The sequence below is a fragment of the Stegastes partitus genome, unplaced genomic scaffold (assembly GCF_000690725.1).
Source record: "Stegastes partitus isolate 25-593 unplaced genomic scaffold, Stegastes_partitus-1.0.2 Scaffold288, whole genome shotgun sequence".
NCBI lineage: Eukaryota > Metazoa > Chordata > Actinopteri > Pomacentridae > Stegastes > Stegastes partitus.
Genome location: NW_007578019.1, coordinates 536,451 through 562,763, shown reverse-complemented (window position 1 = coordinate 562,763; position 26,313 = coordinate 536,451). Strand labels below are relative to the sequence as shown.

At 40.0% G+C, this 26,313-nt stretch overlaps 2 protein-coding genes across 2 annotated transcripts; one reads left to right on the top strand and one right to left on the bottom strand.

The window, feature by feature from the left end:
• Positions 1-1,274: 1,274 nt before the first annotated feature.
• On the bottom strand, positions 1,275-9,623 carry tmc7 (transmembrane channel like 7). Its single transcript, XM_008282872.1, has 16 exons — positions 9,470-9,623; positions 8,036-8,300; positions 7,435-7,583; positions 7,093-7,248; positions 6,922-7,007; positions 6,691-6,836; positions 6,468-6,615; positions 5,927-6,109; positions 5,530-5,675; positions 5,314-5,428; positions 4,838-4,935; positions 3,709-3,892; positions 3,457-3,587; positions 3,047-3,202; positions 2,857-2,935; positions 1,275-2,756 (listed from the first exon to the last, which is right to left on the bottom strand). Exons 1-16 carry the CDS (start codon positions 9,483-9,485, stop codon positions 2,559-2,561), a joined length of 2,256 nt encoding a protein of 751 aa, XP_008281094.1. The 5' UTR covers positions 9,486-9,623; the 3' UTR covers positions 1,275-2,558.
• A 2,797-nt stretch (positions 9,624-12,420) lies between these two features.
• tmc5 (transmembrane channel like 5) lies at positions 12,421-25,934 on the top strand. The gene is made up of 20 exons (XM_008282876.1): positions 12,421-12,494; positions 12,979-13,178; positions 13,342-13,419; positions 16,172-16,288; positions 16,427-16,529; positions 16,875-16,956; positions 17,048-17,308; positions 21,229-21,371; positions 21,493-21,637; positions 22,032-22,184; positions 22,509-22,675; positions 23,117-23,192; positions 23,278-23,375; positions 23,477-23,572; positions 23,706-23,781; positions 24,321-24,454; positions 24,620-24,793; positions 24,961-25,039; positions 25,189-25,281; positions 25,365-25,934. Exons 1-20 carry the CDS (start codon positions 12,421-12,423, stop codon positions 25,932-25,934), a joined length of 2,919 nt encoding a protein of 972 aa, XP_008281098.1.
• Positions 25,935-26,313: the final 379 nt, after the last annotated feature.

The following is a 26,313-nucleotide window of genomic DNA, read 5'->3' as shown; positions in this document are numbered from 1 at the left end:
ACACAGCATGTCTCGTATTCTGGTGTTTTATGGCGTTGTGGCCGAATTCAGGGGGGTGCCATTTCCACGTCGTCAGACTTGTGCGGACCATTTTACTAACATGTAATCACTACCTCCTGTAGTTTGTGCTGGCCTAATTTCAGGTGTGTATGACCTTCCCTGTAGGAAGAGATAGATTTTGAAAACGGCCAAAAATGGCCAAAAGTCAGGCAACATCACCAAAATTGTCACCAGGGTTTTTCAAAATGGCGGACTTCCTGTTGGGTTTAGGGCTTGGCGCTGATTGAGTTTTTTGTGCGTCCTGACCTGCTACACATGCCCACTGAATCTTGTCAGTGTAGGTGAAACAACCTTCCGACAAGAGTCAGTTGAATGCAAAAAACACTGCTGCCAACACCTAACTACAAGAATGACGCGAACCTAAGCTCAAGCCCCAAGGGCGAACGAAAACTGGCCAGCCGATCCCACCAGGTCAAACAACCTAAAATCAGGAACAAAAGAAGCCAGGCCAGCATCAGTGAAGCTGCCAACGTGTCAGTTGGAGACAAGAGTGCGCACCGGTCCGAGGCGCGCCACATTGAGGTGGAGCCTGTAGGGGAGCTGATCTGGAGGCAAGAGCGAGAGAGAGTGAGCAAACAGAAAGTCAGCCTATTTATAGGCGGAGCAGTAACTCTACCAATTACTGTAAAAAACTCAACTAAACATGCTCACCTGAGAAATACTAAAATATGTACAAAAAACAAGCTCCAACATACATAAAGCGAGGGGAAAATATGCTGAACAAAAGAAAAGGGTAAAAAATATGCCCCCAGCACATAGCAGAAGTGAATAATTATGCAATCACTTACTTTACATTTTCTATGTTAAACTATTTGGTATTACTTTGTGGAAACTTGTTTTAAGTTTGACATTCAAGAGTCTTTTTTTTTTTGCAAATTATTGTCAAAAGTCAAATTATGTTGACCATGATTCAGTGTCGAAAAGAGATTAAAAAGATAACTTCCATTAAGTATTAGCAGCAAAATGTTCCTGAACTTTTTAAATTAAATGTATTGGTTAAGTCTCTCTGACTGATATATTACTATATAAAGGTGATAATTAAATTATTAATACTGAAATATCAGTGAGTAAGCAGCATGTTACTGCTGTAGCTGCTAGAGGCGGAGCTAGTTTTAACTACTTTATAGTTTCATTGACAGTAACACCAGATAAATCTGAGGGGACTTGTGGAAAAACTGCCAAGACAATTCTGACCTTAAGTAATAAAACTTTGCTGGGTTGTTGGTCATTTTATTCCATTGCAACAGGGAGAAATTAAAAAAAAAAAGTCTAACAAGAGTGAAAGCATATTTATACTATGATGGTTAACACAAAACTCATTTTAACTGGTTCCCTCAGAATGGCCTTAAAGATTTCAATACCATGTAAGAAATGCTAGTCCTACTTTCCAAAGATGAACAGATTCCTCGAGATGAAAAGACAGTCCCGAAAATGGATCTGAAGCATTCTTGACCAGATCAGTAAATCTCAGTACACATTCCACACATTGACAAATGAGCCACCTTGGACTGCAACTCCACACCTAACATGGGCCTCAAGTCCATATTTTAAACCATAGTTATGTTACACACTCATGTCTGATCACAAAAAACACTGACCAGCCTGTAACCCTGAGCACAAAAGCATTATCTTTCCCTAAAAATGATTACACATGTAGTTAATTGGTCATGGACAGAAGATTACCAGCTCATTAAATGACCTAAATGCTTATAGTCAAGTTTGTTTTCACATAATGTCAGATGATTAATGGAAGATGAAACAAATAAAAACTGACAAATATGTTCTCAGTTTTCTGATTTTTTTCTTCCATCTTTGATTTTTGGTGAGACATTGGATCATTTGGACACAGCTGCTTATTTTTTCATGTCCCTGGTTTCACATTAAAAGCAGTCACCACAGTCATATCAAAGCATCATGATAAAGTTAAACAGCATTTTCCCTTAAATTTGACTAAAACATTATTAATAGTACTAAAATACCCGCCATCCAGAAGTTATTTTGAAGTTACAATCACACTTATGTTAAAAAAATATTATTACAGTTTAGTATTTCGAAATCAGTTATTTGCAGTATTTTCCAACAGAGTGATTCATAATGCTAGAAATGTTAGCTGTAAAAATACAAATATTATAAATACAGAATATCGCACACATAGAAGTTGTAGTAGTAGGAAAATCTAGTATTAATACATTTAAAGTGCATAAAATTTAGAAAGGCTTTATGAACAAGTCCAGTAGTTTAAAGCGATCTAAGTCCTTCTCAGAAGGAAAAAAAGACAGTACACACAGTATGGAAAAACACCACAGGTGACCAACAATGACTAGTTTGGTTTAAAAAATACTTGAACACTCCTGCTTCTTAATGGTTTTACGAGTTTCAGATTGTCAACAAAAGGACACTGTCAGCAGGTCCACAGAAGCTCCCACAATGTAGTGTTTTCACAGTAGAAAAAAAAAGAAAAGAAATACAGTCTGCAATTCTAATATTAGGCTCCTGCCTCACACATGCGTGGAGGAGTCAGGAGGTGAGTGGGCCAGGAACACCCCCTCATTGAAATTACTGGAGAAGCTGGTGTGGTAGCTGGGGCTGCTCCTGCTGCCGCTGCGAGGCTGAGGTCTGGACACTGGGGATCGGGAAGTTGAGAGACTCTGGGCCTGGCACAGCTTCTGAATCAGGAACCGTTTGTCACGGCCCTCCTGAAAAAAAAGGCACAAAGATAGCAGATCAGTTTGTAAGTGCATAACTCAACCGATGCAACCTTGACCACAATCAAATCTAAAGCTTGACTGAACCTACCATAGCTAGCTGCTCCCTCAGTTGGTTAATCACTCTCTTGTGTGCTCCAGCTAGTGCAATCACATAAAACATGGCCAAACTGTGGAAAAAAAAACATGGACATGATGCTTACAATTACAGCCAGACAGGTAAAACAAATACAAATAACAAATATTAGTTAAAGGCAAAAATAACTGACTGAAACACATACCATGTAACCACAAAGAAGGAGACAGCAAAGGCCTCTGATGAGAGAGCGAAGAGGAGTTTTTGTGCTCCACTGGGTAGCTGGGATACTGTAGCTGGAAGCACCTCCCAGGTGGTATTGTAATTAACAAACGGTCCACAAGCATGGGAACAGTTTATTCTGTGCAAAAAGGAAAGGCAAATGAGTGCATACATGTAAGCAGCAGCATTAAGTGGTCCAACACTTACTCATATTCAGAAATTAAACTATTAACAAAAGTTCTCTCTACACACAGATTTAAAGAAGTAAAATTTTGACCTCTGACACGAAAACTTTTCCTTTACGATGTTTTAAAGCTCCAGAGAAGCTCCAGAGAAGCTTAGAGAATATTACAGGACAGATTGAAATCAAAACATGAAATGACCAGTACTCACTGCGCTACACTAACTGTGACAGGCAGACAGGCAAGAGCCAGGCCAATCAGCAGCACGACGAGGAAGAAGAAGTTGGAGCTAGATGCTCGGAACGGACGCGTGGCCGGACGGCAGTTGTTGATTAATGACACCTAGCAAAGAAAAGGAGCAAAAACTGTGATGAGTCACTAAAATATTCCAACTGCCAAGATCAGAGTTCCTATTTCTGATAATGCAAGGAAAGAAATACTTGTACGTCAAACCAAAACTGACCTTTTTGATGTAGAAGATAAAGAAGTATTTGATGGTGCAGATGGCAGGCAGCATCGGGCAGTAGAACGTGCCGATCCAGCAGATGGTCTGACCGTACACGATCTCTAGCACGTTCTGAGGAATCGCAAACTCCTGCTGGCCCCACCACTTAGCCAGGCCACAGTCACAGTTTTTCACAATCAGCCTGGGTGGGACATGGACACACAAGGACACAGTTAGAAATACGGGCGGGGAAAAAAAAGAGAGAAAATTAAACTAGAGGACATGAAAGAAAATTGACTGGTATGATAAATCCCACTGTGTTACACTAAAAAAAAGGGTGGTTTTCAAACTGAGACTTAATGGATTTAACAAAGTGAAAAAAAAACAAAACTCTACTACAGTAAAAACTTTGCTAAAGTAAACAGATGTATTTTTGTATATATTATTATTGTCTACATTTATTTCAAAACTTAAAGTAATTGCTTGAGTTAAAGTCACCTCCTGTGACTGATAAAGACACTGTAATAGATTACATTATTAGTAATGTTGCATCACTGCTTCAGCATCATTTTATTAAGAGTGCTGCTCCAGCCTCACTAGTTTTAATTTTCAGTTTGTTTAGTCCAGCTTTTTCTCAGCCAAAGAATCACCAAATAAGTTTGAAAGTCATGACAGAAGAAAAAACAAAAGTGCTAATAAGAAATGGAAGAAATTGGATAGATTTTTCTTGCTTTAGTCTCATTTTTAAACTTTTGTAAATATAGGACAATTTTAACTCTTTGGGCTTCAAAAGAATTGTTTAAATAAGTTTCACGAGGAGGCAGCTACACACTGCTTTTCCATGGGACTCAAAAGGCAAACTGTATTGAATACACACTAGCTTAACTCACCAAGGTGTTGTTATTTCACAAACTCTAAAAAAATCATGGATTTTAAATCTTAGATCTCAAATGCAGTCAAGTGAAAAGTACAATATTTTTCTCTGAAATGCAGTTAACTAGAAATATTAGGTAGCAAAAAATAGAAATACTCTAAGGACAAGTGCAAGATAACACAATTTAGGATGATCAATGTTTTTATACACAACTAGACAAAATAAACTTGAGGTGATGAAGATTTCTTTTACTGTAGTAAAGTGAGGACATACTTGCGGGGAAACTCCACAAAGATGGTGACGGCAACGATGGTGATGAAGTCAAAGATGGTGAGTTTGTACATCTCCTGGCCCACACGGGTCTCCCAGCACTGGTGACGACAACAAGGACATACACAGATTCATATAGAAAAAGCTTAGTTCTAAAAACAAGATTAAGCACGATTTGTTTTTAATCATGTTTTACTACACATACATAAAGCAGCTTTAGAAAAGATATTACACTTGAGATGAAACCTTAACTGACAGACAAATGGATTGAAAAGCAAGTTATTAGACCACCAAAATAAGCGCATACCATTGCAGTTACACTTCAAAAATAAAACCTTAAGAGCTTTAAGACCCTTTAGATGGAGAATTATTATATGGATCTGCTGACATATAGATAAGTGTGAGTTTGGCACTCGCATCTGTGCACTGCACCAAAGAAACTATCATATCTTCTATTATAACAAAAGAATACAACTCACGGAGTAAAGTACGTGGTTGTAGCCACAGATACAGGGTTCCTCTTCACATTTAGTGATCTGAGACCACAGTGAAAAGAGCAAAACTCCGATACTCGTCAGCCGCATGAAGACACACCTGTCAATAAATAAAAGAAAGGAAGGGAGAGAGAATTAGAACTACTTTCCAAGTTAACATCACGGACAATAAACAAGATTGAATCAATACACTCACTGTACCTCATGAGAGTGAAGCGGATCTCAAAAGCAGGGGAGTAGTCCTCGTAGTTGATGATAATGGAAAAGAGGAGGGGGGTGATGAAGTTGGCTACCGTGATAACAATTGAAGGCAGATATTCATAGATGAGATCCACAATGAAATTCACCTGCAAAACAGCAAAGGTAACATTAGGGTGTTTGCTTTGTCGTCTGTGGCTTGTATTTTAATTATTTAAAAAAACCTATTAAAAGGCAAAAAGAATCAGGAGCTCAATTTTTATCAAATACTTTCACAGAAGCAGGTGAAACATGCTGTAAGTTTCTCACGTTACAGGGTCAGAATAAGAACAATAAGAGACAGAAATGGAAGAAAAATGGCATGACTGTAACAGAGAGCACATCAGAAATATTTCATTACCTTTATTTTTGTCATTTGTGCTTCCTGAGAGAAGATGGTGGCTATGTAAATAGAGTAGAAGCAGCCAGCCAGGACACCGATGACAAAAAGGTTGAGGATGAGGCGCAGGAAGTAAATCCGACACTTCTCTTTGCGGGTGCGATCTGCAATTTTCTGTTTTATCCTCTCCTCCTCCAAATCTGTCTGAGGTCACACAAATATGCAATTTTAAAAAAAGAGGCAAGTAAACAATTAAAAGAATGGAAGCACTGGTTATACTTTAAATAAAACAAACATTTAAAACACAGTACATGAGCAAATTATTCACAAAGAAAACCACATTTTTCAAAAAAAGTGGCAAGACCTTTTTTTTAATTATTTAAAAAGCAGAGTCGACATCCATTAAGATCCATAAAAATCTTATTGTCCTTTTCCTTAACCATGATTGAGCTGCTGAAGACAGCTCCAGTCAGTCTATTGGTTTATTTTAAATTGGATTTCTCTGTCTTTCCTTAGAGCTTCTGGCAAATCCTTGTATACAAACACATAAAAATGAACCAACCTTGAGCTCATAGAGCAAACTGCTTCGCTTCAGCCTTGCTGCGTTCACGTTGGTGATGCAGAAATCCCAGCCAGCAAAAATCTTATTGCAAAAACTCTGAAAGCGATCCTCATCCTGAACCAGGTTGCGTTTAAATCCTCTGGCAGACCTTGAAGAAAAGAAACACTTTAGACCACTTCCCTTCAGATAAATGCATGTCTTCATTAGTTTGTCTTTTCAGTACCTTTTAACAATCCAGATAAGACTGAGGAAGAGATACGCAATGGTGGACAGCAGGTATGCCAGTGCCAAATTATAAGTGATGTTTGGAAAATGGATTTTGTCTGCCTTGTAGTAGCCGTAGAAAAGATAGGTCTGTTCCAGAAAGCCCTGTATGTGAAGCACAATTGGTGAGTGCAGAATCAATAATAAGACTTTCAATTTTCTCCAGGGAACATTAGGTATAAGGACTTACTCCACCAGAGAGTAGATCTGTAATGTGTTCATGAAAGATGACAAGACCTAGACGGGAGCTGCTTGGATACACGGTGCACACCCCAGCTGTAGGAAAATATAGTGAAGATGAGTTTTAGACCGTTTTGCAAACAGCTTACACTCATGCTGAAACAAACAAGTGTCTCTGTACCATCATTCAAGTTGTAGGTGATATTTCCTGAAGCATAAGGAGCGATGATGATGGGCAGCATGACGAAGCTGAACTTTATCAGAAAGATTATCAAGTTCAGCACCACGAGAAAGCGAAGGAAGGAGAAGTACGACAGGATCCCAGTGCCGAACATCCCTAGTGAATAAAGGAGTGACACGAGAAAAACTCTAAACAAAACCCTCATTGGTACATTTTCCTTCACAGTACATTTATTGTAGTACAAAGTACATTGATTGCAGTAGGTATTTCCACACAGGAGTCAATAAATGCCTCTAATGCTAAGGATTCTGTTTTCTTATCATCTCGTTATCATTCTCTCACCTTCTATCAGGTGGATGTCCCCCCTCCAGAGCTTCATGGAACTCATCCACTCCTGGGCATCATCCCTCAGCCTCTTCAGATACCTGTGACTGCTTTGCCTCCACTGTCTCCAGCTGCTGAGCTCCCGAGCCTCTTCCAAGCGCTGTGTTCTAACGAGTTATACAATCAAACACACTGCTTGTAAAGAATTTAACTCATGATAAGCCACTTTTTTAAAAACTCTAAATTATCTTTCACATAATAATAACAATTAATTAGATTTATGTAGCACTTTTCTAACTCAAGGAGGAATTCACAAGGCATACACTGTCAATTATTCATTCACACACATTCATTCTGGTGGTCGTAAGCTAGGATTGTTGCCACAGCTGCCCTGCCCCGCCTGCAGCCCCTCTGACCAGCACCTCAAACAATCCATTCATACGCATTAACACCAGGCAAGGTGGGTGAAGTGTCTTGCCCAAGGACACAACAACTATGACACAGATTACAAGGCGGAATTGAACTGCAGACCTTCCCATCATTGACCAACCCGCTCTACCACCTGAGCCACAGCCGCCCAACATGTGGATCCGTTTAATATCAATAAGGTGTTTCCTACTTGTCCCTGCGTTTCTCAGCCATGGGCTTGGCCAGCTCTCTGATGTCCTGCTGCTCTATCTGACTCTTCGGTTTGTCCAAGGGTCTGGTGAAGGAGCTCATTCCCCATTTCCCGCTGCTAGAGGAGCCAGTCCTCCCTCTGGAGCTGCTTCTTCGTTTGGTGCCGCTAACAGACGACTTTCTGCGGTACAGTAGGGACTGGTAGCTGGGGAGCTGGTCCAGCAGTGGGTTACTGGTGATTCGTCCGCTGCGATCAGTGTAGAACACTTGGAAAAGTGGAGAAAATAATATCCAGACCTTACAATGCAAACTTATACAATATGGTTAAAAAATACAATGAAATTTATTTCTTCCACAACTAAACTGTTGCAAATGTCTAAATACTAATAACATGATATTTATGAGGCTTTTCAGTTGCTAATATTAGAAAAAAAAAACAAGACTGGAAATAACAAATAATAATAATAATAAATGTCACAGCATTTCAGCTCTGCTAAACTCTTAATGCATCTGGTTGTGGTGGACGATCTGTGGTCTAATAATCCCCACAGTTTTATGACTTTTAGTTCAATTTAGTTCTTGCATATTCCATGGTTCAAAATAGTTTCCCATTTTTTGTTAATATCAGGCTGTTTTATGCTTTTCAAGAATACTTGTGATCTAATCTTTGCCTGCATCTATAAGACAGACCTTACATATATATATATATATATTCTTAAAGAAGGATTTGAATTGTTTATTTTTGAGATTGTATTCACATTTCACTATCTTTAGTGGGACTGAAGACATCTGTGTTACTCGGTGTAACAAAAGCTGGACAAAATAATCTATATAACTCTGAGGATATTAAAAAAAAAAAAAAAGTGAAGAAGAGAGATTTGACAATATTTATAATGTCAAAGGGTGCCCATCGTGTGAGCTTATGATGAATGGACTGCACCTTTTACAGCTAGCATTCACTCCCTGCGTCAGACTTCCCAGAAAAGAAATGTTATGGATGAATTTACCAGCAGTCGTTACAACTGACTTTTCCCAGATAAAAACAAACAAACAAACAAAAAAGTTTAAACATACAGTAACACAAGACGTCGCTTCTTGTGGTAGTTAAACTACAGACTGAGTACATTTACGCCTCCTTGTTGTATTTTTCCAGCAGCGGACAACAGCTAACCAAGAAGCAGACTCAGCAAATAAAAATGCCGAGACCGGAGTTGCAACACAATAAAGAGACTTAGACAAAAAAAAAAGAAGACACGAACGAAACTTCCCGTGAGCTTCCAAAGAGCTTTTCTCAAATCATTAACCAGCAGGACACACTTGTTAGCTTAATGTTAGCCGCTGTTTATCCGTGGTTAGCATTACTAGCTGCTGAGCTAACGCCGAGCAAAGTTTGGTTGACTCTTGGAGCGAAGTGTCGCCCAAACTTCATATTTACCTGCGTCGTTGTCCATCGTTCCCTTTTCCCCCAAAAGAACAAAATGAAGTTATTTATTGGATTGTATTGGCGTTAGGTAACATTTAACCTCGCAGAACTTTGTCTAGTGTTTGGGAGCGAACTCCCAGCTGTCAGGAAGATAGCAGCCTTTCCCAGAGTTGACTTCCTGATGAGGAAGCAGTTCCAACCTCCAGCAGCTACAACCAAACCTGAGTACTTTTCTTCACAAACTAAGGTTGCAGATATGTTATTATGCCTTATTCTATTTTATGAAATCGTTTTTAATTTTTATCACTCATGTTATTGCTTTTAAATCACTCAGCTATAGTGTATTTACAAAAGCTGGATAAACAAGATGGACAGATAGATGGAAGATAAATGAGAGGAAAAAAGCAAAACAAGCAAATTAAATTTAATTTAGTTATTATATAGTTATTATAAAACTTAACGTAAAATCTTTAAAAAAAGGGGGGGATCTTACTTAATGAGTCATTTGGGTCCATACAAACTTCCTAGCATACAGTAACCTTTAGGGAACGTCCAGGGAACGTTTATTGAGTGTACTGTTTATTGAACCTTCAAAGAACCTTCCCCAAACATTCAACGAACCTTTAGAGGACGTCAACAGAACACTTCCCAAACAATACCTGAATGTTAATGTTTGCTGGGTTACTCATGCATGAATTAAACTATTTTCAAATTTTGATGTTGGTCTTATGTTTAACTTTTATACAACAACTACAAAAAAAAATATTTTTATTTCTTTTTTTCTTTTTTTTTTTTTTAAAGGGGTCTAATTATTGCAAATTAATTTAAAATGTATCGGTCCAGGACAAAAGTTACAACTCTGTTGAACTTTATGTTTACTGATTGTTAAATTACAGAATTATATCAAATCACCATTTACCAAGCAAGCTCATCCTGTAGTAACATATAGTCTGGTAGACACATATAGAGCACTTTTATACTGCTGCTTATTTTGTGTTACTGTATTGGATGATGTTGTACATAAGTTATTAGAAGTCTAGGTTAGATTATTAGAATCATTTATGGTGACATATTGCAGATAGAGTATAAGTTTTTATCATTTAGTTCATTGTTTTTGTTGGAACTTATGGATGCGACTGTTATGGTAGTTTTCATGGTTAAAAAAAAAAAAAAAAGCACAAATGCTTATTTTGTATTGCCAAAATATTACATCAACATACCTTAAAAACCTTAAAAAAAACCTTATACATCTATTCTGAGTGGGACCTGTGAAAAACACAATTTGCAAATGCATTTTCTTGTCAGGACTTCTGGCTTGTTGAGTATGTATGTATGTATGTATGTGTGTATGTATGTATGTATGTATGTATGTATGTGTGTATGTATGTATGTATGTATGTATGTATGTGTGTATGTATGTATGTATGTATGTATGTATGTATGTATGTATGTATGTATGTATGTATGAATAATTCTGTAGGGTGTTTATCTTCATTAATTATCTGAATTAGTCAGGTAATTTGTTATTTGAGCATATAATATTGTAGGATCCTATCTATAATAACTAATTAGTCAGGTTAATTTGCATAATGAATAACACTGTAGGGTTTAATTTAATATTGTCAGGTTAGTTTGTATTTCTGTAGGGTTCTAAGTTTCATTATTAAATAGAAAAAAATGCATAATTCTAAAATATTACAGAGCGTTAACCGTCATATTTAATTCAGTGAGGCATATTTGTATATTAAATAACACTGTAGGGTCTTAACCTTAACATTTAAACTTGTAAGATACATTTTCAAGGCCAGTCCTGTTTCTTAACTTGAAAGTACTTTGACTCAGCAGCTGTTGTTTTTATCTGTGCCATATAACTACCGGTGACTTAACTTGACCTGGTTTGATGTGACTATCCACTATAGACTTCACTTTGCTAGGACTTTGTTAACCCTTGTTCTTAAAACTGTTACATAAATGAAGTTAGAATTATTAGTATCATTGTTAATATTGTTATTATTTATCTGTAAATGAGTTCAGCATCACCACTGGCCAACCTGCATTCAACTGAGCTCTTGGACACACACCATCACTCTTAAAGAGAATGCCAATTTAAATTGTTAATCCAAGAGGTTCCACACAGGATTTGCATGTACTTTTCCCAAGAGGTGGACTTTTACCTTTATTAGCTCAGCTCACACTTCCTGGTAGGCAGACTGTCTGTGAGTTATCTCTCTGACGGTGTTTCTAAGACTGGTTCATTCACAGGTTCTTCTCAGGACTCATGGACTGCTAGAAGGATTCCTACAACATTTTATCGAGACTCAATTCTCTATATTTGCTCTTCAATAACACACAGGTGAGCCAAATTTGATAACGGAACAAGACATAGTGTAAGAAGATGCTTTTATCTTAACAGTTAAGTCGAATCCAAATCCAATTACACAGCACTAATCCGTGTTCTTATTTCCATACTTGAGTTTTCAGTCTCTTGTTCTCTGTTTATTGTTATTCAGATTTGCCTTTTTTCTGTCTTGCTTTACTGTAATGGCTTTGTGTGGGAAGCATAGAGCTCCTACATGTGATGGAAACCAAACCTCTTTAATGAATTAATGATGAAAAGATGACGACGGGAACCAGAGGTTAAATTACACATGCTTCCCTCCGACAATACAGCCATCACTCTGCCGAAAACCGCTTGGCATAAACATGTGATGCTACGTATTTAGGTTACATTAAAACTATAAAAGAGAGCAAATCAACGATGAAGGCAAACACTCTTATCTGTCTCGTGACAGCTTTAGGCACAATAGTATAGTCACATGTTTGCTTATTCAAGTATTATTCAAGTGTTCTGCTGTGTTCTACTCTACATTAGCAAAGCTGGACTGAAGCAACAACATACTGAAGACAAAGTGAGCTGAAGAATCTTTGCTTTTTCTAAAAAAAGGATCAATTTGAAGAATCTCATGACAAGTTACAGCAACGGAGGATTTTTTAACCATGCCTACCATGACAGCGAGACTCTGGAAATGGATAGAAGGTATGTGGGGATTTCATAACAGGAAATGTGGTTTATTCTCCAAATGTGCAACATCTTATGCTAAAAAAAAAACCCTGACAATTTATCAAAGAATAAGCTAGTGAAAAAAATTGTGCTGTGAGTTTTTCATATTTGTGGTCTGAGGGAATACATTGTACTGAACAGAGTGTCCTCAAGGAACGTACATGGATGGATGTGATAGTTTTCCTGGCTTTATCCCAGGCTGGTCCAATCGAATTTTACAGTTTTGGTTATATTTTAAAGAAGTTTTTTCTGAATGAACCCTTATTGTAAGTTAGCTCTGCATTTTTTTGTGGAATCATATGTCTCTAAAATCACCTGTCAGAGAATAAAACACCTCCACAGACAAGAATTCAAATTCCAGTTCCTGGTAGCACCAGTATTATTATATGTCATAAACACCAATGACCTGAATGATAAGCATTGCACTGTGCACATTATTTATTCTGTGTATGTCCTTTAGGCATTCCAGTAAAACACACCACACTAACCCCTATGCCAGCCATGACCCAGCCTCATGGGGAGAGAGCAGTGAGTTTCCCGGTCAGACCCACGGTTATGATGCTGTAGGGAGGGCACCCGGGGGTGGCTGGCAGGGGGAGAGCTGGAGGGGGAGAGAAAGCCTCCCCACGCGCCCCGACTCCACACGCCAGCATGACCGCAGTGAGTGGACATTTATTTACAACAATTTTAACTCTTACTTTCCTCATGAACTAATACAATGTATGGTAGAAAAACATCAGTGTCTGTTTTGTATGTGCCTCCATGTGTTGCTAAGTGACACTTCTGTTGACACTTCCTCTCACTTTTTACAAAAACATTTCAGATCACAGTACATTCCGCACCGACCGGGACTCGCAGTACGGTCGGGCTCCACCTTATCAACTTCCTTCTTCAGTGTCAGGTAATTGTTTAACCACATATACTCCGTTGACAGTAGTTTCCTTCTACATTTGCATGGCTTTTCAAAGTCACTTTAACTCTCACATTGTAGACATAGCAGTGCTAAACACACATGAATCTGTAAACACATTAATTTCATATAAGTATTCAGGTCTTGTTGACTTTTATTATCAAGCGACCAAAATCATATTAGATGATTATTGATGGAGGCTGTAGACAACAGTACAATAAATGACAAGGAAGTTGGCAATGAAAATTAAACACAAGGCAGGGGATTGTTGGGGTAGTGTTAAATTCATCTGACGGACATAAACTAATGGTTGTGTGCAAGCTTATGTAAAAAGAAAACTCAATCCGAACGTCGGGCTTTTGTATTTGCATTGCGCCCATTGTGCTGTATTATAATTAAACTCTTGTATAATTACTGATTATGTCTCTCGGTTCGTGACATGTTTACTTTTTTGGCCAGACAAGCAGCTTTGTGCAATGTCAGGCTTTGACTACAGTTTGGTTTGCCATGAAATTTAATACAGACATTCATGATTCCCATAATGACTTTTTCCATTTCATTTATTCACTTATTTGACAGACACAGCTCCTTGATTGACAGAAAAAATACTTTAAAAAGGCTAGGGTTTGCCCAAGATTTTGATCTGTTGTGCCTCTCCAGTTGAAAATGCAACTGAATAAAATGACATCAAATAAAATTCATGGTATGCAACATAATTATTCTGTATGAATAATACATACAGACTAATATGTCAACAATACCTGCAAACTAACAATATTTTCACACCTTTACTTTATGTTTTATGCTAATTCTAAGCAGTTGTGAGCAAAAGTTTATATACATTGTAAAGACCACGTTTATCATGGCAGTCTTAAGTTAAATCCATGTATCTTTTTCACAAAAAACAAAACAAACAAATTCTTTTACAGATTTATTATAGATTTATAGGAAATATGACAAATCTGCTGGGTCAAAAATATGCATACAGCAACTTGAACTATCAGTTTTGATGATGTAGAAAGCTGTATTAATGAAAACACTTTGTGGCATGACCTCTTTACTCGAGTAAACTGAGTGATTACATTTGACTAAAGCTGATTTTAGGTTTTCCCAAAGAATATCCTCCTTCTTCATTTTTCCACACATTTTGTGTAAAGCACCGATTCCAGTGGCACCAAAACAGCCCCAGAGCATAATGCTGCCACCATCATGCTTGATGGTAGGTTTGGTACTGTTGGAGTTAAAGGTCTCCCCTTATCTCCTCAAAACATATTTCTGGTCATTCTGGCCAAATAGCTCCATTTTTTTTTTTCATCTTTTTTTTTTTCATCTGACCGTTGACAGTTGATTTGGGATCTGCAGCTGCTTTGAAATGGCTCCATGTGACTTTCCTGACTTGTTCATATCAATGATTTGCTTTTTCAGAGCTGTACTGAGCTCCTTAGACTTTCCCATTGTTGTGTTTGTGGCTGAGACTGATTGGTGTATCAAATGGGGCCTATTTAAATTGCCTTAGAGAAGTTAGTGGCTGTAGTCAACTGTAGTAACTTATGTCAAGTTAACAGGCCATGTCATTAAAAAAAAAAAAAAATAAATAAATCCATTAACAAAGCTTTCCAGACCAGAAATACGTTTGGAAGAGAGAAAGAACACCATACCTACCGACAAACATGGTGGTGGTAGCATTATGCAGAGCTGTTGTGCTGCCGGTGGACTGAAATAATGAAGAAGGAGGATCATGTCATTGTTATGGAAAACCTAAACTCTGCTGTAGTCAATTGTATTCACTTGAGACAGGTTAAGAGGTTATGCCATTAAAAAAACAACAAAGAACACTGCTTTCTACATCACCTAGACTGATCATTTAAGTTGCTGTATGTATATTTTTGACAGAGCAGATTTTGTCATGTTTCCAGAGGACCTATAATAACTACATGAAAGAAAGAAATACATGATTTGCTTCTTTTTTTGATTGCTGTTGTTGATTTTTTTGGTAAAGACTATGAAATACATGGTTTTTACATGTATGTGTATACTACAAAAAAATCTGTAATTTTATTGACTAAACAGATTTTTTTTAAAATAACAGAAATATCAATAGAACTACAAAAGAAAAACACTAAATTATCAATTTAAAAACTCCAACTGTGAATCACCCTAATTTTAATACCATTTTTTGATATTAAAAGATTATTACAATACTTTTGTGTATAAAATGATGTTCCAAACTAATTCCCCCTAAGTTGTTTGAATAGAACTGAACTTAATTAATTATCAAATGCTATTAGACCAACACACCAAACTCATTGTAAACATTGTACCCACCAACCTCTTAACATGTTAGTATTGTCATTGTAAACATTATCATGCAACTGACAGTAGTTACAGTAGTGACACAGCTGGCGCGATGCCAGTTATATGGATGGTGGCGAGATAGCTTCACTATCACAGGTTTCACCAGACTGAAAGCTGAGGTAAAGACAAGTGTAAAAAGTTGAACAGTCGTGCGTAGTCCACTGTAAACTATAAACAGTCCTACTCATATCTTAAAGTTATGTGCATCTAATCAGGAAAACGTAGAGAACAGAAAGTAATGAATAAAACCACCTGCAGGTGTTACACCGGTTAATAATTTGACAGCTGCCACCCTGCTCATGTATTTCTTCTTTTTTTTTTTAGAATTAGGAAAATCTATAATAATCACAACCAAATAGAAAAACACATTTTCTTCTCATTCATCCAGGTAACATGACAATGAGATGGAGAAGAATAGCAGTGAGAAGGATGAGCATGTTTCCTGACGCAGATCCTGCACATGTAGCTTTCACAGAGGATGCCATCAAGAATGAGATGGAAAATGGTAAGTGCCCATGGCGGGTGTCGGATTATACCTGTTGGATACGTACAATATGAGGCGGGACACCTGATATGCATTCTGGATGGCAGTTCTTGCAAAGATAACAGGCAACACTTTGTCATGTCATCTTGTGTCTGACAGAGGAACAAGATCTTGTCAAAGAACTTGTTGCTATGTCCACACGAGACCGGATCCGGACCATTCGGGATCTTCTAATGAGCTTTGAAGAGAAGAAGCATATCAGGTGTGTATAAAGTCACAAACAGTTGAAGACGATAAGCGAGGCCTTGTCAGTGTTGCTTAAGGCATTTAGTTAATCATTACACCCTGCTGGGAACCATAGAATAAGCAAAGACTTGGAAGTATTTAGAGTGAAGTCTGGTGGTGTTGCAATATACTGTAAGTCTTTGGAGGAAGACTTATATGTTAGCAAACATACTGCTCTCTTCTTATACAAGAAACTATGAAATGAAAGTCCAAAGGTTTTTCTGTAGACTACAGAGTTGTGTCATTGTTGCAGATTAGAGGATTGTGGACTTTAAAGAGTTATGTCATTAACATCAATTTGTCTTATAACTTACCTTCATAGGAGACAAGTTGAGGCATTAAAGTCTTCCTACAAATCTCGGCAGTTCACACGTTTGGCAGATTTCTCTGAAAATGTTTCACTGGTGAGCGTTTCATCGATAATTTTTAAAAAAATGCTGCAACTTAATCATCATAATCTGTGCCTGTATTATATGTAACAAGCTGTTCTTTCAGTCTGTTCGAAGGGCCGGTTACACTATAAAGTCAACCAGGCAGACCCTGGAACTGTGGCAAGGCATCATGAAAGAAATTGGTGGAAAGTTTGGCTCCAGTGTGCTCTCCTATTTCGTATTCCTCAAGTGGCTTCTCATGTTTAACATTTTCTCCTTCCTGGTCAACTTTGGCTTCATCACCATCCCTCTGCTTGTTCACGACCCCTCACCCAATATACCTCAGAACGTGAGCTTCAGAGGACTGGAGCTATTGTCTGGAGCTGTAAGTGGAGGCTCTTACCACATCTCTTACTTTCTTTTAAAGTCACAGCCATCCCTATGACCACAAAGATACAGTATATCCATTCATTTTTTTTATTTATTGTATAATTTAAAGACACTGTAAAGTACACTGCTCAAAAAATAAAGGGAACACATAAACAACACAATGTAACTCCAAGTCAATCACACATCTGCGAAATGAACCTGTCCAGTTTGGAAGCAACACTGATTGTGAATTAATTTCACCTGCTGTTGTGCAAATGGAGCAGACGACAGGTGGAAATGAGAGGCAGTTAGCAAGACAACCCCTGTAAAAGAGTGGTTCTGCAGGTGGTGACCATAGACCATTTCCCTGTTCTCATCCTTTCTGGCTGATGTTTTGGTTACTTTTGCATTTTGTCAGTGCTCTCAGCCCTAGAGGTAGCATGAGGTGGTGTCTACAACCCACAGAAGTTGCTCAGGTAGTGCAGCTCATCCAGGATGGCACAGCAATGTGAGCTGTGGCAAGAAGGTTTACTGTGTCTCAGCACAGTGTCCAGAGCATGGAGGAGATACCAGGAGACAGGCCAGTGCATCAGGAGATGTGGAGGGGGCCATAGGAGGGCAACAACCCAGCAGCAGGACCGCTATCTCCTCCTTTGTGCATGGAGGAACAGGAGGAGCACTGACAGAACCCTGCAAAATGACCTCCAGCAGGCCACTAATATGCATATTTCTGCTCAAGCTGTTAGAAACAGACTCCATGAGGGTGGTATGAGGGCCTGACATCCACAAGTGGGGCTTGTGCTTACAGCCCAACACCGTGCAGCGTAATTGGCATTTGCCAGAGAACACCAAAATTGGCAGATTCGCCATTGGCGCCCTGTGCTCTTCACGGATGAGAGCAGGTTCACACTGAGCACATGTGACAGACATGACAGAGTCTGGAGACGCCGTGGAGAACGTTCTGCTGCCTGCAGCATCCTCCAGTATGACCAGTTTGGCAGTGGGCCAGTAATGGTGTGGGGAGGCATTTCTTTGGAGGGTCGCACAACCCTCCATGTGCTAGCCAGAGGTACCCTGACTGCCATTAGGTACCAGGATGAGATCCTCAGACCCGCTGTGAGACCTAATGCTGGTGCAGTAGGCTCTGGGTTCCTTCTGATGCATGACAATGTGGCTGAAGTGTGTCAGCAGTTCCTGCATGATGAAGACATTGATGCTATGGACTGGCCTGCCCGTTCCCCAGACCTGAATCCAACTGAGCACACCTGGGACATCATGTCTGGTTGCACCACAGACGGTCCAGGAGTTGATGATGCTTTAATCCAGGTCTGGGAGGAGATCCCTCAGGAGAATGTGGAGGCCACACAGACTACTGGGCATCATTTTGACTTGTCTTGAGGAATTTCCACTGAAGTTGGATCAGCCTGTAATGTGATTTCCCACTTTTATTTTGAGTATGATTCCAAATCCAGACCTTCATGGGATAATAATTTTGAATTGCGTTGATCATTTTTAGGTTACTTTATTCTCAACGCATTCCACTATGTAATGAATAAAATTTTTAACTCGAATTATTTAGTTCAATGAGATCTAGGATTGGCTGCAAGGTGGAGCAGTGGTTAGCATCGTTGCCTCGCAGCAAGAAGGTCGCCGGTTCGTGTCCCGGTGAGGACACCCAGGATCTTTCTGCGTGGAGTTTGCATGTTCTCCCCGTGCAGCGTGGGTTCTCTCTGGGTTCTCCGGCTTCCTCCCACAAGGTCCAAAAACATGTTNCACAGACCATGTCTCTGTTCTCATCCTTTCTGGCTGATGTTTTGGTCACTTTTGCATTTTGTCAGTGCTCTCAGCCCTAGAGGTAGCATGATGTGGTGTCTACAACCCACAGAAGTTGCTCAGGTAGTGCAGCTCATCCAGGATGGCACATCAATGTGAGCTGTGGCAAGAAGGTTTACTGTCTCTCAGCACAGTGTCCAGAGCATGGAGGAGATACCAGGAGACAGGCCAGTACATCAGGAGATGTGGAGGGGGCCGTAGGAGGGCAACAACCCAGCAGCAGGACCGCTATCTCCTCCTTTGTGCAGGAGGAACAGGAGCACTGCCAGAGCCCTGCAAAATGACCTCCAGCAGGCCACTAATATGCATGTTTCTGCTCAAACTGTCAGAAACAGACTCCATGAGGTGGTATGAGGGCCTGACGTCCACAAGTGGGGCTTGTGCTTACAGCCCAACACCGTGCAGGGTGATTGGCATTTGCCAGAGAACACCAAGATTGGCAGATTCGCCATTGGTGCCCTGTGCTCTTCGTGGATGAGAGCAGGTTCACACTGAGCACATGTGACAGACATGACAGAGTCTGGAGACGCCGTGGAGAACGTTCTGCTGCCTGCAACATCCTCCAGTATGACCAGTTTGGTAGTGGGCCAGTAATGGTGTAGGGAGGCATTTCTTTGGAGGGCCGCATAGCCCTCCATGTGCTAGCCAGAGGTACCCTGACTGCCATTAGGTACCAGGATGAGATCCTCAGACCCGCTGTGAAACCTAATGCTGGTGCAGTGGGCTCTAGGTTCCTTCTGATACATGACAATGCTAGGCCTCATGTGGCTGAAGTGTGTCAGCAGTTCCTGCATGATGAAGGCATTGATGCTATGGACTGGTCTACCCGTTCCCCAGACCTGAATCCAACTGAGCACACCTGGGACATCATGGCTGGTTGCACCACAGACTGTTCAGGAGTTGATGATGCTTTAATCCAGGTCTGGGAGGAGATCCCTCAGGAGAATGTGGAGGCCACACAGACTACTGAGCCTCATTTTAACTTGTCTTGAGGAATTTCCACTGACGTTGGATCAGCCTGCAATGTGATTTTCCACTTTTATTTTGAGTATGATTCCAAATCCAGTCCTCCATGAGATAATAATTTTGATTTACAGTACATTGATCATTTTTATGTTATTTTATTCTCAACGCATTCCGCTATGTAATGAATAAAGTTTTTAACTCGAATATTTTGTTCAATGAGATCTAGGATTGGTTGCAAGGTGGAGCAGTGGTTAGCATCGTTACCTCGCAGCTAGAAGGTCGCCGGTTCGAGGACACCCGGGATCTTTCTGCGTGGAGTTTGCATGTTCTCCCCGTGCAGCGTGGGTTCTCTCTGGGTTCTCCGGCTTCCTCCCTCAAGGTCCAAAAACATGTTGAGGTTAATTGGTGATTCTAAATTGTCCGTAGGTGTGAATGTGAGTGTGCTTGGTTGTCTGTCTCTAAGTGTAGCCCTGTGATAGACTGGTGACTTGTCCAGGGTGTCCCCTGCCTTTGCCCTAAGTCAGCTACCTGCCTACCAGCGACCCTAGAGAGGATTAAGCGGTGTATAGATAATGGATGGAATGGAGATCTAACATGTATTATTTTAGTGTTCCCTTTATTTTTTTTGAGCAGTGTATAATTTGGTTCCACAACAGAAAATATGACTCTTTAGAGCTTTTGATTCACTCTCACTTCTCTCATCTGTATTATTTTGGGCCACCCACTTGTTTTCACAGAAGAAAATCAAAAAAGTGACTAAACACTTCTTACCCAGCAGTAAATAGCTGATAGACACAATCACTGACTGACTAGTAAACATAGATAGGAATTTAACAGCTAAAGCATCAGATTTTTTTTCCCTCAGTAGGAGGTGGAGACCAAAACAGAGATAATCTAGTATGTCTGACAAAAATAGCAATGTTGCAGTATATTTGCTTTATGTATAACACATTGGATGCACACATTCAACAGCTTTATCAGATAATAGCAGGTTAGTGCACATTTTGTTGAGCTGGACGAAAATAAGCAAATTCAATTTGGATGCTGTATAATAATAAAGATTATTCAATACTTTTATGAGACTTTTGCTTTTACTTTTATTGTCTGCACTAAATGGAAGATTTTTGGCTTCTCCAGGGTTATTTTACCTACACTGTCATGTACTACGGTGGCTACAGCAATGAAACTCTTGAGGGTTTGGTGGAATACAACATGCAGCTGGCCTATTTCTTCACCATTGCAGTCTATATGGTACTGTGTGGAATCGCACTTATTTTCAGGTCAGTTCAGTCGTCTGTATGACTTTTCCAACAGTGAATCAACATATTTACCTGAACCTTCTGCACTCTTTATTTTCTTGGTTTATATAACTTTGACAATCTGATTTTTATCCTCACGCAGCATGGCAAGCTCATTTAGGCAGAACTACGTTGTAGCAGAGTCTGTTTCAAACAGCGCATGGCAGCTTCTATGCAGTTGGGACTTTAGTGTGACCAATGACAAAGCAGTGAGACAGCGCAGGAACAACCTCAGTGTCCAGCTCAAGGTAAATGATAGCGTTTCAAACCTATTTGTGTCAATGTAGACAACAAATCAAGAAAGATGAGGCATGTTGAAAGAATCATAGCTGTAAATGATATTTGGGCGGCTGTGGCTCAGGTGGTAGAGCGGGTTGTCCTCTAATTGCAAGGTTGGCAGTTTGATCCCCTCAACAATTGAAGTGTCCTGAACCTGAAGTTGCTCCCAATGGCAGGCAGCACCTTGCATGGCAGCTGTGTCACCATTGGTGTATGAATGTGTGTGTGAATGGGTGAATGAGAAAACATTGTAAAGCGCTATGTCAGTGCAGACCATTTCTGACAATTAGCTTTATGAGGTGAATTATGGTTTCAATAAGTGCCATTATCTGTCATCACCATGTTTACCCTCTTCTTCTCCAGGAATCTTTATCAGAAAAAGCCCAGAGGGAGCTTCCAACACGCTCTGAAAAGCTGAAGCACTTTGGGATTCATTTTGGCTCGTGGATTCTCTCCACTGGCTTGACTGTTGGCTGCGGTGCCAGCATCTACTATCTCTGTCGATACGAACAGCAGGTACAACAGTCAAGATCGACTAATTACGCTTCAAGTTCAATTGGAATACTTGTTTTTCTTGGTTGGAGTCTACATCCAACACAAAAATGTTTCCTCTTGTTCTGGGAAATGTAAGTCTTGTTGTCATTAAAACCAGTGTAACAGTATAAAAAAGTCATGCCTACACAGTTTAAAATCCACATCAATATGTGTCATAAGCTTACTGGATGTAATGTGTTGAGTCATTTACCAGAACAACGCTTGATTCATTTGTTGGTTGTTGTCACCTTTCGTCATGGAGGATTGATTATCTTTGAGGATAGATAACCTCTGTTATCTTTATAGCGGGCAACTGATACTGAAAACTGGTCTCTGAGTCAAGAGGCAGAGACTCTCCTGGTTCCCTTCGTGGTGTCTCTGATGAACCTGGTTATCCCGCTTTTCTACTCTCTCTTCAACAAGTTTGAACACTACTCCAGCCAGCGCACACAGATCTACGCTCTGGTGGTCAGGTCAGCTTGCAGGGTTACATGTGGTGCATGGCTTAAAGGACAAACAAGGACAATGTTTTTAGTTGTGTGCAGTTTTTTCTTTTTTCTTTTAATGTTAGAAAATATGCTTTTTTGCTGCCATTTAGATCAGATACTCTCTAGTATCTAGAGCCAGCAGCCACTTAGCTTAGCTTAGCATAAATATTGGAAATGGTTAGCTTAGCATAAAGATTGGAAATGGTTGACACAGTTTACCTGATGCTGCACAGATATATTTGTATATTTATGTATACATTTAAGTAAACATTCATATTTCAGATGTGCTATTAAGTGACAGTAGTGACACAATCGGCAAAGTTACAAGAAGCAAACATGATGCAAAGACTGATTTAATAGAACCCGTATTTATACTGATACATCATCTCATCTACTAAATCTACTCTCATCTTTTCCCATTTGCAGAAATGTCTTCCTCAGGATGGTCATTCTGGCTGTTTTGTGTTATTACTGGATGAATGTAGTGGCTGAGAAATTTTCGGTAGGTGTGACCAAAAGTAACCTTCTTTAAAATTCGTCAGTTGATCTATGCAGCCGTTCATTCATGACCATTGTTTTCCCGCCAGTGTTGGGAGTCCGTGGTAGGACAGGCTTTGTACCGTCTAGTCATCTTTGATTTTCTGTTTCTGATGTTGGGATCCTTCTTTGGAGAGTTTCTTAGCAAGTGAGTTACACAATTTCTAATTCACTTGTGCTCTTGTCAATTGTTTAAATGGGGAAATTTTAACTTAGCTGGAAACTATATTTTTAATTTCTGTGTAATAGCGTAATTGGGACCAGGTTACTACTAAGTCTGGGGATTCCGGAGTTTGACGTAGCCAGAAATGTCCTCGAACTCATCTACGCACAGACACTGGCCTGGTAAGAATGATTCACTCAACACTTGGTGCAGGATCAAACAGTGGCTCCATGGAATTTTGATCAGGTCTTGTGGTGACTCTCCTGGTTTCAGTGCCAATTTAAAATGAGATTATTGTCTATTTTCTCTCCCTAGGATCGGAATCTACTTCTCTCCTCTGCTACCTGCCATCCAGATTCTCAAATTATTCCTCTTGTTTTACTTAAAGAAGGTAAATGCAGGTTTTCAAGGCTTGGAGGTGACGCACTGCCCCAAGGCCGACACAATGCCACTGCTGCCAAAGCGGCTCCATATAGTCTTTAAGGCTCGTGTTACTCTATTTGAGCACTTAGGTCAATAATTAATTAAAATCCTTTCAGCACACGGTCTGCATGCTCTATTTTATGTCATGGAAAAGACAGCCAAGGTTTTATGGAGCAATCATTAGGCTTGAATTGCACCAGACAAGGTCAATCAATCCGAGAAAATTAAACGACTTCGGTATGATTTGTAATTTGATCCACGCTGGATGTGGTGTTGCTGAATGTTTAATGAACACACTGAATGACCTTTGCAGCAATGCTAGTCAAAGCGCTGATGTGTTTTTTTGTTTTTTCCTATGAACTAAAGTAAATGTGATATTTGGGGCAGAAACGCACTTTAAGCTTTAATAACATTCCATGAGTTTTTGCAAGAATACGTTGTGAATAATGGTGTGTGTGTATATATGGGGTTGTTCATGTGCTTTTTGTGTCTTTTAAACCACCCCAGGTCAGCCTGACCCAGAACTGCCAGCCTCCCCGGCGATCCGGCAGGGCAGCTCAGATGCAAACCATCTTCATCTTTCTGCTCTTCTTCCCTTTCTTCGTGGGAGCCCTGTCAATGGTTGCATACACTGCTTGGACGTAAGAGTGCACAAATTTAACACAGACAAACAAAATATACTCTACAAGATCTTTCCCTTCTGAGCAAGAATATGACAAAACCTGTCTTTGACACACGCTGCATTTTTCATCAACATAAAAAAAACTCACTCATTCTTGTTTTGTTCACCCTGTCCTGCTCTGCAGACTGAATCCCTCAGAGCAGTGTGGGCCTTTTCGGGGATTTAACAACACCTTCAGTGTGGTTGGAGTCTGGATGGCAGAGCTGGAAGAAATCTCTAGTTCCCAGTGGGCCGTCTGGATCTACCAAAATGTCATCAGGAGTGAAATCTTCTACTTCCTTGGCACACTTATCATCATGTAAGTGGAAACTGCAAAAGTTGCAAGCGTGCTGCATAGACTGTATTGTCCCTTAGTCCAATAAAATCCAGCTGTAAGCCATGTTTTGCATATATGTGTGTTCATGTGTGTAATCATGTGCATCTTTTGCATCTTTGTGTTATTATGCAAATCGGCGTCCTGGTCAGTGTCATCATATACATTTTCTGGCATGTCACTAAAGGCCGCCAGGAGCTTATCCGCCTCCTGAGACAACAGATTATTAATGTGAGTTAAGTATGTGTGTTTGTTGACCTTTGTGAATAAGTGCCTGCTCGTTTAAGATTGGACTCACTTGAAAGTCACATTTTGTGCCTTTTTTGAAAAAAGTTTCTTTCTCATTTCTTCTGTTTCTGTCTCTATTCTTCTCTCACCAGGAGGGGAAAGACAAATCCTTCTTGTTAGAAAAGCTGCATGACCTCCAAAAATCTAACCTGAGCAGAAATCCCAAACAAAAGAAACAAAAAGAGGTTTGCTGTGATAGTGTTTTCATGCTAACTCCACTTTCCATCCAGACGTTTGTTGTCAAACTCATCGAATGTTTCCTCTTTAGCACACAAAACGGCATTTGGATGACCGCTCCTCGAGCAGTCACTCCAGCTCTAACGCCATGGTTCAGGCTTTACTCGCTCGCCAGCAATTCGAAGGGGAGGAGAGACGCAACGCTGGTGGAGTGCCCGTCCCCTCCGACATCTCAACCTCCAGCGCGGTGATGCAGGCCATGGTGGCCCGGCAGAGAGCTGAGAGAGAGCAAGATGATTTGTACCACATGCCTGATGAATACTCGTCGCCTGATAGCGCCCTGGCGCAGGCCTTTGCAGCCAGGCAGAGGGCCAAGGCTCAAGAGAGTGATGAAGACAATGGTTCCAGCGCCGTCATGCAGGCCATGCAAGCCAGGCAAAGAGCAGAGGCGGACAGAGGACTTGACACGGGTGACCTGCCATTTCCCGTGTCAAATGTTATGATACAAGTCATGCAGGCCCGGCAGAGAGCAGAGGAAGAGGACAGGATTCAGTGGGTTCCTGCTCCGTCGCAAAACACTGCTCCTCCGGGCTCCAGTGCTCTCATCCAGGCCATGTTGGCCCGACGGGAGGCCCAGAATGAGTACGACGACGGTTACTGAACAACGGGCTCCTGCTTTATCACTACAGAGAGATGAGCAGATGCGAAAAAAAAAAAAACATTTAAATGCACTTTTAAGACTGACAAACTGCACCTTGTGTTGTCACTAGGGATGGACTGATACCTCTTTTTGATTTCCGATACCGATACCGATACTTCAACTTTGAGTATCTGCTGATACCGATACCAATACCGATACCATTTCTCCCCCTAAACTTCTTTGGAAATACCTTATTTGCATGGATGCATTTGTTGAAGATGGTTTTATCAAAAGCCTCATACTATTAAAGCATAGACTTTGCTTTTCTAAGAAAGGAAAAAATAGCCAAAAGCATGTCTCAAAGTGAAACTGTAGCTGCTTTATTTGAGCTGCAATTAGA

Excerpts from the sequence above, each read along its gene's own strand:
- tmc7 (XM_008282872.1), bottom strand. Across the intron at positions 6,110-6,467 it reads GTTTGCTCTATGAGCTCAAG|ACAGATTTGGAGGAGGAGAG; the intron begins GTTGGTTCATTT and ends GTGTGACCTCAG. Across the intron at positions 3,893-4,837 it reads TTTGTGGAGTTTCCCCGCAA|GCTGATTGTGAAAAACTGTG; the intron begins GTATGTCCTCAC and ends TGTCCCACCCAG.
- tmc5 (XM_008282876.1), top strand. The coding sequence starts at position 12,421 with ATGACAAGTTACAGCAACGGAGGATTTTTTAACCATGCCTACCATGAC. Across the intron at positions 23,782-24,320 it reads TCTTGTTTTACTTAAAGAAG|GTCAGCCTGACCCAGAACTG; the intron begins GTAAATGCAGGT and ends AAACCACCCCAG. Across the intron at positions 25,040-25,188 it reads TGAGACAACAGATTATTAAT|GAGGGGAAAGACAAATCCTT; the intron begins GTGAGTTAAGTA and ends TTCTCTCACCAG.